The sequence below is a fragment of the Cynocephalus volans genome, chromosome X (genome assembly GCF_027409185.1).
Source record: "Cynocephalus volans isolate mCynVol1 chromosome X, mCynVol1.pri, whole genome shotgun sequence".
In the NCBI taxonomy this organism is placed as follows: domain Eukaryota; kingdom Metazoa; phylum Chordata; class Mammalia; order Dermoptera; family Cynocephalidae; genus Cynocephalus; species Cynocephalus volans.
This window is the reverse complement of record NC_084478.1, coordinates 42,326,569-42,341,494: the sequence shown is the minus strand read 5'-3', so window position 1 is coordinate 42,341,494 and position 14,926 is coordinate 42,326,569. Positions and strand designations below refer to the sequence as shown.

The 14,926-nt window shown below is 37.4% G+C and overlaps 1 protein-coding gene across 2 annotated transcripts in view; it reads left to right on the top strand.

Annotated features, from left to right (window-relative positions):
- Nucleotides 1-14,926, top strand: part of DMD (dystrophin) — a 2,107,999-nt gene that overhangs the window by 1,734,909 nt on the left and 358,164 nt on the right. For both annotated transcript variants that reach the window (XM_063083086.1, XM_063083084.1), the window contains exon 56: nt 14,090-14,262. In XM_063083086.1, coding sequence (XP_062939156.1) covers nt 14,090-14,262 — 173 coding nt within the window. The remainder of the gene's footprint in view (nt 1-14,089; nt 14,263-14,926) is intronic.

Sequence of the window (14,926 nt, the reverse complement as noted above, 5' to 3'; positions counted from 1 at the left end):
TGCCAAAAAGATGATGTTATCTAAAGATATATCTTAAACAGATTAAACATCTTCATAGTCTAAAACCCAAACCCTTAGCTTGGTGTATAAACCTCTTCACAATCCAGCCCCTTCTTCCTGTCCTGTCCAGCTGGGGTTTTTTTTGTGTGTGTGTGTGTATGTACAGAAAATTTTATTTTACCATTTCCCTTCTGCCTCCCATACGCCTTCCCCTCCAGCCACATAGAGGTACTCAGCTCTAATGTGTATTCTTATCTTATCTCACCTCATCTCATCTCCAACTTTTCTCACGCTCTTCTCTCTGCCCCAAATTTAATTCTCCTGCTTCTCACTTGGTCAGCTCCTACTCAATCCCTCAAGGTCCTCCTCAAGTATTTTCACTCATATGATGGCACTCGCAAGTATTGGGGACAAGATTAATTTCTCTGTGTTCCCATAGGGCTATGTTCTACTTTAACATTATCACATGTTTTATTTATTTATCTGCTTAATACTTCTTCAGGAGACTATGGACCCCTTGAAGTAAGAACTTACATCTTGTGCTTTTAAGAGTATGTTTAGTCATAGATTAGGGAGACCCCATCTTTCTGCCAGTCCATGAAAGGGAAAAATTAGGAAATCAGTAAGTGAAAGAAACAGAAAATTCTGACAGAACCAGGCAAAAAGGTGTTTCATCAAATCTATTTTCTATTCATGATAACATTAACAATTAGGGATTATCCATATTGGTTTCTCAGTCTCCTGTTGGTGAGGGGTTTTTTTTGTTTGTTTGTTTTGTTGTTTTGATAGATTTAAAACCATATCACAAACTTGAGCAGAGATTCATGACATCTCAACAGTTCTTCTACCCCTATCTGAGAAAAGCAGATCAAAAACATTTGTCCATGGTAAAACACTATGGGCATGACCTAGTTACCACTTCTTTTTCTCGGTCACCACCAGGCTTCCTCATTTACATTCAAGGTCAATGACAATGATGACACGCAACTACAATTTCCCCTTTCTCACTCAGAGCACTATGCGCCAGATTTCCATTGTTCTTTAACAGATGTTACAATGTAGTTCCCACGTAAGAATTCTTATGGTGTAAAATAATCCGTAAAAACGTCCACCTTTCTGTTCTAGTTCCTTATTAAAGCTTACATAATTTAACTTGTGTACATGGAAAGGCGTAAGCCTTCCCAAACCTTGCTCTCCTGGGGATAGTTTTCCAGATCTGCATGTTCTCAGATGAAAGGACCATCCCATGGCCAAAGGCCAAGAATGCCCTGGTTCTGCTTCAACAAGATGGTCCAAGGGTCTCTAGGATGTTCTAAACTTAACTGAATGTTTTGGGAAGGATTGGTAGGTATACGATGAAAAGCTAATGAATGGATTTCTGGCCTCAGCACAGTGGGTTCTAGGAATGAAGAAATTTTTCTTAACATTTTGCCTTTTCTTACCATTTTCTCATTTATGACATGTCTCCTTGGCCAATATGACATTAATGCCCACAGGCATTACACCTTCTTTCTCTTATTCCTCATCCATTGGAAAAAAAGTACTTGTAACTTCATTTTCTCCCTGTCACCATCCACCCTTTCCATGAGACAAGAAAAGCGAAATAGAGTGAAATAACTCCCTAGGCACAAAAAACTATTACACTCGCCAGAAGAAGGAATTTGCTCTGTTTGGTAGTAGACAGAAATTAACTCACCAAAGAACACCATCGCATCAGATCCAATTATGTCAGCAGGACTTTAGTTAACATCACGTACCAGAAACTTAACATTCAAAACTCATAAACACCTAGAGATGATAATATCTCTAAGATTTAAGTTAAAAAAGTACCTACAAATGAATACAGTTATTTCTGAAATTGTCCCGCTTCAGTGTAGGATTGTTTTGTGGTTGTGCAGGGTATTAGAAATTTTCTTTCTGGGGGATGGAGGATGGTATAAAGTTGCTGTTTGATATTTACAACCTTCATAATTAAAACAAGCCAGAGGAAATTAGCTATATGGCTGTTATGATTTCTAGTGTATTATCAAAAATAATTATGGCACTTTGCCATATGTTCCTGCCTTCTTCTTACATATTGCTGTTGGGATAAGATGAGACTTGACATCAACTAATTGCTTATTTCTAATATACAGTCTTGAACTACAGTGATTCTCTAGAGGGGAAAAATCGCTTGGTGACAGAGAAGATTCCAGAAATAAGAGCTTTTCTAACTTTTAACTCTACCTATAATATAGACAACTTGCACAGATAAATATAGATATGTGTTGGTCCATGGGAAGATAGTTGCCTATTTTAAGAATAGAAATGCATTCTGTTCATTTAGAGCCTCTCAAAATTATCAAATATATTAGTTCTGAGATGACTGAGGAGGAATAAAAAAATTCATATCTAACTGGAAAATAATTTGTTGGACATTCCTCTCAGAACATCACAGTAATTTCTCAAACCGAATAGTTCCCAGGTGCCTTAATGAGTCAATGATGTTGCTGTGTTATGTGCAGCCCAAGTCAGAAATCACTTGCTTTGTATTTGATAGGTGGAGAAGGAATGGAGGGGGGGTGTATAAAGAACATAAATTCAGGCAGATCTGTGCTTTGATCCTGCTTCTGCCACGTAACAGCTGTGGGATTTGAACAAGTTACTTCATCTCTCTAAATCATAGTTTCCTCAACTGGGAGATAAGAAGGCCTCCTCCACAGAGTTGCTGTAAGGGATTCGTAAGGGCTATGAGTATTAGTTTCCCCTACCCTACCCCCACCCTCATCGTGGCTCTATGAAAATAAATATGTTTCAATGTCAGAAAGACCCATTTGGTCTTTCTCAGACAAGGATAGTTTTCTTCAAACAGCCTGATTCCTGAAACATAATGCAAAACCAAAAGTACCTTCAACACTGTAGACTTTTCATATGTGATTGTCTCTGTGATTTAAATGTACCATCCAGAGTTTGCGTGTGAAGGTCTTTCAAGATTACCGTTACCAACGATCTTCTGAAAGGTGTCTCATGCAGGAAATGCTCACCTAATTGTGAGCACCAAAGCAGCATAGTGATATCTGAAATAATATGGCAGCACAGTATAAGTCTTTTAGATGGGTTTTAGATATAGTGTTAAAAAAGAAAACTCAAGTTGTCTTAGGGCTTGTTTTATCTTCCAACACCAGCATTATGAAGACATGTCATTCTTTTTTTAAACTTTATGTGCTGAGCCTAAATAGATATCAACATTAATTCCCCACTAGGTCCATGGCATCTAACTTTCTAAAAACATCTGAAGCAGTGTTGATTTATCCACCCATTCTCATGAGATTGTGTCCTTTAGAACTCACACCCATCCACTTTAGGAATGCCTAATGGGATATATTTTAGGAGGGAGTCACCTGTGCCTATATGCAGCATCAGTGTCAATGTTCTTTTACTATCATTTATTTGGCACCCTGGTGTGTGTGTCTGTGTGTGTGTGTGTTTGTCACATAGCATACATAATGTTTGTACTATTCCTGAAAAAATAAAACTTCAAATAAAATTTCTATCTTTAAAATGCTTTTGTGGGAGAGAGAGAGAGAGAGAGAGAGAGAAAGAAAGAGAAAGAAACAAGGAGAAAGAAAGAACACTCATAATAATACATTGAACTTTCAGAAGGAGAGAACAGGACTGTGTTTACTGAAGGCGGGAGAGGGGAGTGGGGATAGCAAGATGAGTTAATGGACACAAAACAGATAGTTAGGAAAAAGTAATCCCTATTGATGTACAGTCGAGCTAGGCATCTATAATTATCATTAATTTACTGTGTTATCAAATAACTAGAAGAGATCGAATGTCCTCATCACAAAGAAATGATTATGTTTTGTAATGATAAATATGCTAATTATTCTGACTTGATCACACGAATTGTACACAGGTATTGATATTCAACTCTGTATACCACAAATATGTATAATCAATTAGGTTTCAATTTTAAAAAACAGTAATTATAATAAAAACAAATTAAGATGGCAAAAAATAAATTGAATTTAAATTAAAAATAAAAATAAATAAAACAAAATACTTTTGTGAATAGTTATCACTTTCCCGAATTCTATCTTCCAAAGGTAGGGCAAGAGAAGGGCGAAGTTGTGTCACATGTGCAGCTATTTCTATAATTTCTGAGCATGCAATGGCTGTAGCATTTCTCCTCATTTCCTTCCTGTTTCTGGAGCCAATGCTTTGTTGGTTCCTGAATAGCTGGGACTGCCTGTTAACTAGACTTCCTGCCTCCATTCTCACCCTACTACCACTTACCCTGAAAACTGCCCTCCTAGTAATCATTCCCCAAAACTTTACTCATTATGTCATACCTTTACACAGGAAACTACAGTGGAATTTTATTCTTATAGGATCAGATATAATCTCCAGGCTGCATTCAAAGTTCTCAATGGCTACTCTAAACCCTTTTAACCTCCTCTATTGACCCTCCTCAGCACTACCTCTTAGCTCCTGCCTGTGGCTCTGACTCCCATGTCTATGCATTCACTATTAGTTTTCCCTAGAACGGCCACCTGTCTTTCCTGCTAGCAGGCTTGGAGTCACAATGGAAAGTGATAGGGGGACCAGAGTGATGCAACTTTCATGAAGGCTCACCATAGGTCAGGAACTGGGTTAGGTACTCGGATGCTATATCCACACCTCATCTAATCTCGGCCCAAAACCCTATAAGGTAGATAGTATTGGCCTTATTTATGGATGATAAAAATAGGCTTTGAAATATTTTATAATTTGCCCAAGCTCATAAAGCTAGTAAGTGGGGAAATGAGAACCTGAATATACACCAGAGGCCCAAATCTGAGAGGGCACTCACATAGTGTTTACCTATTTCAAAGAAATCACCCAGAAGTCCAGCAGGTAGAGACATTGCTTTATCAGACTTACAAGAGGTACCAAGGCAGCTGTTGGTCAAAAATCTGCACAGCCATGGAGTACATACAGGAGTTATATAGTTGAACAGATCAGAGTAGGGGTGTAAATCATTTTCAGGCTTATGTGCAGACCCTCACCCAGCACACATAACTCAGAGCACGCAGGAGATCTGGCTGAGCAGAAGAGTTAATCTACTCACTACCCTCCTGGCACCAGAGTGTTTGTTCATTTACTTAGGATCCCTGCTCTCTCCAGCCTCCTGTTTGTCTTAAAGGGAACATGCCTTTTCTTGGGTAACTACCTTGGCCAGGGGTCGTCTCCCAGCCAGGAGGGGGAACTCTGGTATGCACGGGGAGGGGAGAATAGAACTATGTCCAGCATTTACCCTACAATATCTCACATCAGTTTACTTCTGTCCTTCTGCAATCACCCTTGTCCAGGTTGCCATTGCCTCTTGCCCAGATTAGATTCCCTGGCCCCTAACTGGCCTTCCTGTTTCCTCTCTTGCCTTCTTGAATCTCTACATAGCAATATAGTGATTTTTTTTTTAAAAGCCTAAATCAGTTCATGTCACTACCCTGCTTTAAAAGTTTCAATTGCTTCCCACTGTACTTGTAATAAAATTCAAACTCGTTACCATGGGTCTTCAAGGTCCCACATTATTTTTGTGGCCTCTCTTACCTTATCTCTAGCCACATTTCTTTATTATTTGGTGAATTCTAGACAAGATCTTCCCTACCACAAAGCTGATGCAAAGCCGCCTTCCCTTTTACTTGAGAGGAATTTTGTGCCTCTGGGTCTTCTATAACTGGTGTCTTTTCATTCTTCAAGTCTCTGCTGATATTGGACCTTCTCACACAGACCTTTCTTAACCACCATAATCAAAGAGCATCCCATCACCACCACGTGTATACCATTATTCTCACCATAGTCTGCCATTTTTTTTTTTTACCTTCAGCACTTTTTCTTATTTTACAGAACATTTATTTAACTGTTTACTGTATTTCTCCCCCACTTTTCTATTATGCTGTGAACTCCAAGAGGGTAAAAGTCTGGCATTTCTCACTGTGGTAGACCTGCTCCTAATGCAGTAAATATTAGTGGGAGGAAGGGAGGAAGGAAGGGAGGGAAGAAGAAAGGAAAAAAAGAGTTAACATAAGGACCAGGACTACATCTTCTCTACATTGTCTGTGTTCCCATAACTCCTAACAAAATCTTGGACATACAATAGGCACTTAATGCATGTATGCATGATGAATAAATATGCAGAGAAGTTTTTCACTGTGATGCTGGAATAAAAAGAATCTAGGAAAAACAAAACACAGAAGCGAAAAGATACTTCTCGTCTTACTTCCAACTTTGTATATCTTAAATGAATTCTTCGATTTTAAAAAAGTAATTTTAAGAACAGTGTAAACCCAAGGGTCACACAAGAAGAGAAAGCATCACATGTTACCAGAGTTAGGGATTGCTTGAAGCGATCTGACTAATGGGATTTTGCTCAGTTTCCTCCAGGGGGTAATCCACCCTAGGCCAGGCATTTTTAAAGATTAGATTTTGAAGTAAAGCTTTACATATGGGAATGTACTGAGGCAGGAAAACATATCCTTTCTCTCTGCTGTTCTAGTGCTTAAGTGTGAGAAGTTTCGAATGAGATATGAAAGCAAAGACAACAAACCCTGCAGGATAATAGTCTCTGAGGACTTTAATAACAGCCATTTTTAAAGCAAAGCCTGTGGACTCCCAAATCCATAGCTGCTCGTTTAAGATGCATTGCGATGCAGTGGACCTGAAAACATACTCCTTATCTACCTAGAGCAACCAGGCTCCAAGCCAAACAGCCATCCTCAAATTAACTCTTGTTTCTCTTGGGATGACAACTCTGCTCTTTTTCAAAGTATTTCAATGGCCTCATATATAGCGGGGGAGGGGAAGTCACAACCTCTTATGAATCTATACCCACCTCCATTTCCTGGCTAGTTAGGAACCTCTTGTGGTTAGGTTACGGTTCTTATAAGGCCAAGACTGTGGGTCCAATACCTTTGTATGAGTACGTCTCAGGAAGGGTCATTTCGTTTTGTTTTGGTAGTCTTAATTTTCAATCCATAACGGACTGATACCTTTGTAACATGCAAGAGAAGTGAGTTACATTAAAAAAAAAAAAATACAAATACCAGACATACAAAATGTTCTTTATTTTTAGATTGCTGTACATGTTTTTAAAGATTAATTTCAATTACTGTTCTATTCTCATAATAAAATGTGTGTGTGTGTGTGTGTGTGCGTGTGTGTGTGTGTGTGTGTGTGTGTGTGTGTGTGTGTGTGTGTGTGTGTGTGTGTGTGTGTGTGTGTGTGTGTGTGTGTGTGTGTGTGTGTGTGTGTGTGTGTGTGTACTCCAAAACATCAACTATTTAGAGCCCATGTTTAAGGAGTCATTTTGGATAACCAAGCTAAGGGAGTTTTGCTTTCATGTTTTGTTTTTGCCTTGCTTAACTTCTTTAAAGCAGCAATGCCTTTTTAAAACAACTATGTTGAATAAAATTCATTTGACGAGTTTTACATACACTGCTTCCTTCTTAAACAGAGTTTATTGAACATAAATCTGCTTTCTCTGGCTAATTCAGGATCATCATCATTAATATTAGTTATCTCACTTCTCACCTAGTAAAGCTAGGTGATGACTTCAAGGGCTGCTAATACATGTAAGGCTGTTTCCACAATGTGTGACCCTGGTCAATTATGTGTGCCCAAGGCTCCTTTTGCATTTCTCGTTCTCTGTCAGGTGTCACTACTTGCTACTCTTAACACAGCCCGTAAGGATAACTTCTTTCCTATTTTGGATCTTCTGTTTCTGACCTTCTAAATTCTTGGAAATCTGATCACTTTTTCCCCTTTCATGGTTTTTTGAATTAGTTAAAAATTATCAGTAAGGAGGAATGAGTGGCCTTATAATTATTCATATTCTAACTGCTTTTAGAAAAGATTAGAAATGGTGTTTCTATAATGAAAGTTTTAGGGAGAGTGGTTAGTCACTTATTTTTATTCTTCCTATATCTTTTTGTTTGTTTTCTTACTTCTCAGCTATATTCAAAATAGGGAAGTTTTCATTTGCTGAGTTCTTTTTTTAATTATATTTTTATTTTATTTTTGTTTTGTAATTGATAACGAAAGTGTACATTGATGGGGTACAATGTGATATTTTGATATTTGTTTACAATGTGGCATGATTAAATTGCACTAATTAACAAATTTATCACCTCACGAACATCATTTTTTTGTGATGAAAACATTTAAAATCTACTCTTCTATCCATTTTGAAATATAGAGTGCATTATTATTTATTATAGTCGCCTTTCTGTACAATAGATCAGTAAAGTTCATTCCTCCTAACAGAAACTTTGTACCCTTTGATCAACATCTCCCCTTCCTCATTCACCTCCATCCACCCCCCAACCCCCCAGCTGTGCCTCCCCCACCGCCCCAGCCTCTGGTAACCACTCTTCTCTCTACTTCTATGAGTTCACCTTTTTAGATTCCACGTATAAGCGAGAACATGTAATATTCCTCTTTCTGTGACCAGTTTATTTCACTTAGCATAATATCCCTCCAGGTTCATCCACGTTGTTGCAAACAGCAGGGTTTTCTCCCTTTTATGGCTGAATAGCATTCCATTGTGTATATATACCACATTTTCCTTATCCATTCATCTGATCATGGACACCTAGGTTGCTATTGGAAGCATATCTTAGCTATTGTGAATAATGCTGGAATGAACATGGAAAAGTAGATATCTTTGTAGCATACTGATTTCAGTTCCTTAGGATTTATGCCCAAACGTGGGATTACTGGTTCATATGGTAATTCTACTTTTAGTTTTCTGAGAAACTGCCATACTGTTTTCCTTAGTGGTTATATTATTTTACTGAGTTCCTTTTTAGAGACAAATAATTCCGTATACATAGGAAAGAAAATATGTGGGTCCATGATGTTTGGGAATAGTATAACCATTTGTTTGGATAATAAAAAGAAGGGTGCAGCATTAATTCTTGGTATATTCCTTCATTATTTTTCTTCTATGAAAAAATTTGTATATTTTCATATTCTTCCCCAGTTTTTTTATTACTTATGAACACCATGGATCATTCTACTTGTTGAATGAGATAGTATAAATTTAATACTCAATAATCTTGTCTTTGTTCTTTTCTTTATAAACTTTTATTCTTAGTGGCTTCCTAAAAGGAGGCTTTTGTCCTACTTAGTTTAAGGAACTGGACTGCATTCTACCTATATCTCTCCAACACTTATGGTCCATTCCAATCAAGTTGTGTGGTGTATTATCCCTGCTCATAAATGAAATTCATTACACTTCTATGCCATTTCCACCCAATTGTTCTCACCTGGAATATCCTTTTCCCTCCACCGTTCTCAATCCTATCCATCCCTCAAGCCTCAATTTAAGTCCCATGACTTTATGAAATCTATTTCTATCACTAGATTTGCACATGGATTGTCTCATAATAGCAAGCCTTACATTAGCTATTATTTATTAAAGACCTGTTGTGCTCTGGACACTGTTCAAAGTATTTTACAAAATTATTCCATGTAATATTCAAAACAATCCGGCAGGTAGGTATTATTATTTAATATTTAGTGAAGACAAAAAGATTAAAGAATTTTCAAAGCTATGCAGCTAATAAGGGGAAGACTCAAACCGATGTCTACTTAAGTGCATTTCTTTATGCGTTTTCCCTTGATGCTGAGAAGGGGGACTTACAACAGGAGGAGGCTAGACTTGCAGAGCAGAAGGAAGGGTGGGATATGTAAAAGCCCTCCAGGAAACAGGATACCCCCTACTCCTAAAAGCGCTACACTTTGAGCTTATTGCTTGTGTCATATCTGAACTTTCTTGGTACTCACAGCTTAAATTTTCTCCATAATTGTACAGAACTTTAGTATGTTTCTTTGGGGAAGGGGCACATATTGTTTTTCCATTTGCACTCATTTTCTCAATTATTTTGTGTTCTTTCTTTTTGTATTGGCTACATCTCTGTCCACTGCTACACATCTGTTTAACAGTCTCCATATTAATAAGACTATAAGATTAATCTTTGAGTGCTGAAAACAGTGTTATTCTTCATTGTCTAATGGCAGTGCTAGATTTTCTGGAATTTAAATAGGAGTATCATTAATAGGAAAAATTGACATCAACAAACTAAAACTCAGAGGTAACATAGCCTAGTGGTTAAGAGCACAATCCCTGGGTTCAAAATCTGGCTGCATTATTTATTAGCTGTGTGAACTTGGGCATTTTTACTTAACCTCTCTGTAATTTTATTCTCTTATATGGAAAATGAAGAAAATAATAATATTGCCTACCCTAGAGGGTTATTGAGAAGAAAATGAGCTCATGTACATACAGTGCTTTGGATAGTGCCCGGTGTAGTAAGTCTTATATATGTTGTTGCTGCTGCTGCTATTGTTTGTGTTGTTATGTAACAAATGCCATTTTAACCCTGTTCTTTAATTATCATTCTTCCTAAAGAAGAGAAAAATTAGATAGAATACAGTGAATGCACCACTAACTAAGGCTTGACTTATCTTTTCTAGTTAAGTCAGAAGTGAAGTAAAATGATCTAAGCATTTCTGTGAAAATTACCCTTTGTCCAGATTGGCTAAACTCTGAGAACTGTACTTGATTTTCCATACAACCTCCTGCTTTTCTGTGGTCCCTAAGTCTAAAGTTTAGTCTTAAGACAAATACCATCACGGTAATTCTATGCAAATGTGAGTTTGTTTCCTCCTACCTGCCCCATCAACGTCTATTCCCCACCTAGGACTCATGCTAACTATTTGTACAGAAAAATCTCCGCTACAGTATGCCAATCTTTGAAAGAAAGCCTTGTGTTCCTCATGGTATTCACCTCCCTTTTAGGGCAACCCACCTGAGTCCTGTAGCTTGACAGATTCCCCAGCCTGCACTCCCAAAGGAACATGTTCAAACTATGTTTATGCTGATATGCCAAGTCGTTACTTCATGTGGCCCATTGTTCACATGGCTATTGTAGACTAAGGGATGAGTTGCTGGTAGGAGAATTTCTGTTCTGGCCGCAGGGATATTTTGTAGTAAGGGGACCTATTCAGTGCACACAGATTTTGCTCACAGGTGGTCTCATATGCCCAATTGCAAAATGAGAAGAGAAAAGCATAGTCAGAATTCCATTTCTCGTTCAGAACAAATCAATCCATGTGGGTAAATATTTTATCAAAATCAGTAATATTGCCTTTCAGTGTGCTTTTCCCTTGCCAGACATTTTTTTCCCCTTAGTAAGTAGTATCTTTGTTCAACTTTAATAACTATCATATATTATACCGAATGCTTATAGCAAATGGTTTGATGGAGATAGCCCAAGATCTTCCAGAGTCAAGAGAAATGGATCCCAGTTCTAATGCTTACTAGATGTGTAACTTTAGGCAAGTCTGTTAACAACTCTAATCCTTGTTGCTCTCATCTGGAAAACAGAAAATGTGATGTACTGCACAGAGCCCGGGGGGAGGAATAACTAAGATGGTTCATTTTAAGCACTTACTGTATTTCTCTTACATTTCCTGTGCTGCTAAGACTAGACAAATAATCAGTACTTGATAAATATTTGCTTATCAATTTTACATTCATTTCTTTATAGATGATACAACAGAGATGTTTATATGCAGTGTAATGTACATGGCAAAGATGCAAACTAGCAAATTCATGAATCAACGTCCTATTTACACTTGCTTGGGAAGACCTCTTTTATTCAACAAAGAAAGTGTACATGGCTTCATGATATATATAATCTTAAGGAGCTAATGATTGAGCCCGGGTGTCTGCTATCAATGCAAGATATTTTTAAAAAGTACTGTCATTTATATGCGTGTTAATATAGAAAACTGACCCTATTAGTCAAAATACTTTATTTTCTTGACCAACTAAAAGTTTGGCTTTAATCCCTTAAGTGCATATCCCGAGGGGAAGTTTTAGGTAATGGACAAAAAGAATAAAACAAGAGGGCTGGCCCCGTGGCTCACTCGGGAGAGTGCAGCGCTGGTAGCACCGAGGCCGCGGGTTCGGATCCTTTATAGGGATGGCAGGTGCACTCACTGGCTGAGCGTGGTGTGGACGACACCGTGCTGAGGGTTGCAATCCCCTTACTGGTCACAAAAAAAAAAAAAAAAAAAAGAATAAAACAAGAAAAGTAAAGTAAAATAGACAAGTGAGGAAATTATTTGGAACTTGGATCTGGTTGGGTTTTTGTCCTGAATTATTTAGATAAATTACCTCACTTTTCTCTTTTGCTGATGAAGTGGCAAATTAGGTAGGGTATGTTATTCTGTGTAAATTAAAAAACAAAAACAAAAACAAAAACATAAGATGGATATATATTTGACAAAACTCCATTCTGCAAGAAGCCCAGTACTAGTTTTCTACTGTGTATGCTAGTTTCAGAAACATGTTATGTCCTTCCAGAACAAGCCTGTTTTTGATGGGATAGAGATAGATGCTCCTCAAGCTGTTTTAGTATTTTCCTTCTTTCGACTTCTGGTGCGGCTCTATCCATATCCCCCCCCTCCTGTCTTCCAGTCAAAGAGAATGGGACACAACTCTCTTCAGGGTCCATCAGTGATTGTTAGGCTGCCAGAAATAGTGACAGGAGACATTCATTGTTTATCTACCTTACTTCTGCAGCATTCAAAATTCTGCACCTTGAAAGACACTGTTTTCAACACGAGCCAGTTTTTCCTAATTTCTAACATGTTATTGCTGCCACTTTCCCCCTTACTTTAGCGGAATAATTTAATTCAATTTTAGAAAGAAAGACAGAGAGAGAAAGAAAAAACTTTTCTAGTTATACAGATCAATCCAATTATTCGGAGCTTCAGAATGAATTTTTAAACTTGTTGTACAGAAGCACACAAATCTCTAAGAGCAAGTCAGATAATGTACAAAGCCTCCATTCATTGTGTAGGCAGAAAGGAATGCTGGTACCCAGCAGCTCTCGAAGGAATGTTCCTTTGGCTTTGACTGTTCTGCTGGGAACAAGGAGGGAAACACATATATAAAATGAATTTATAATGTCTCTGGCTTGTAATGGCAAAATGATAAGAAAAGTTGGCTGTTTAATATAAACTGCCAGTTGCATATTCCAGGCCTCCTCTCTTTGAGGTCCCTCCCACATCCACACGCCTGGCTACTGTTTAGTGAGGAGTACAAAGTGGCTGTTTATTATTATTGACTGGTGAGGCCTATGCTCCCAAATTCATTCTGTCAACAGAATGTAAGCAAAGTTGGCGTTTTCAAGCAGGGCTCTTTCAGTTTCTGGGTTTTCTCAGGATTGCTATGCAACAGGATCAGTGCTGTAGTCCCCGGTTCAAGCTGAAAATGTTACACAGGAAGACATACCATATAAAGGTCAGATTCTTCTACTATGATAATTTTCTTGATCTGTGTATGTACAATGAGGTTGAATGCATAACCTCTTATCATAACTCTTACCAAGGTCCTATGAACTTTCCACCTGTCAAGCCTAAAAGTATGACGGTACTTTAAATGGGAAATCTTACTAATAAATGTATGATGCTGTAATATATGTATGATGCTGTAATACCAATGTGAAATTAATGTACGTTGTCAAAATGATTTTCTCTTATGATAGAATTCCATTAATGTGCTGGTGCTGTGGACCAAGTACAGCCTTGTTTATTACTCTTTCCATGCTTTTATGGTCAGAGTCAACTCTACAGATTACTATGTACATGGAAAATATGACTTGACCCATATTGTAATGAAATAATTGGCACTGGGGTGCACTTTATCATGAAATTTTATTTCATACTACTTCCATAAAACAATTCGTTTTGTCCATGAACTAGAAGATATAACATAAAATTTGTAAAGTTATAAATATATTACTTTCCAACTCACAATAACAAGGAATAAATTTATTATACCTAATAAGATGCCCATTTTCAATCTACATAATAACATGAAGAGACAATACATCAAGAAAAGTGATTTGGAGTGTATCTTCTTGTTAGTTGGCCCAATCGAAATGTCTTTTGAACTAATAGTTTATTTTTTGCAGTTCTCCAAATTCACATTCATGGCTGGTTTCTTTTGTTTGGTAATTCTCCATGTATTCTTCCTGCCATCCTGTAGGACCTCCAAGGAGAAATTGAAGCTCACACCGATATCTATCACAACCTGGATGAAAATGGCCAAAAAATCCTGAGATCTCTGGAAGGTTCTGATGATGCAGTCCTGTTACAAAGACGTTTGGATAACATGAACTTCAAATGGAGCGAGCTTCGGAAAAAATCTCTCAACATTAGGTAGGAAAACTTTGGTAGCAAAGAAAACCAGAAATGAATTAAAATGGCAAAACTTTCCCTCGTTTTCCTAGCACAAGTAGGTAATATATGTTTATGTAAATCACCCAATTTCAGAATGATTCTTTTTATTTTAAATAAATGAATCATTCATTTGCTTGGTATGGAGATGATACTTGAGGGTTCAGATTAGATTAAAATGGTGATGTTTTATAACCACAGGAGAGATGCATATTAAGACATTAGAGTGAATTTAAATGAAGAGCACAGCTATACTAATTTCATAGAGTTCTCTCTCGCTTATCACAGGGTTATACAAAAAGTGATCAAATTAATGGATGTTTATTACAGAATTCTTTCTTTGGCATTAGTCTAAATGCATATCAGAGGATATTCTTTAAAAATCATAATGCATTATAATTAACAGTTTAGAGGGGACCTCTCCATAGCTCCTGCAGCTAAAGAGAGATTATAGCAACTTCCTGTCTTTTGCTTTCCCTTAAATTTTGTTAAAACACATCCTCTGTACTTTGTACTTTGCCCCTTTCTATTTATCAACTTTCTTTTGAGAAGTTAATGGATGCATCTTAGCATCGTTGTAAGGAGGACAGAGGGAAGTGTGTATTACACCCATCTTTGCAATAGTTCAGTGGAGGGACAAAAGCAG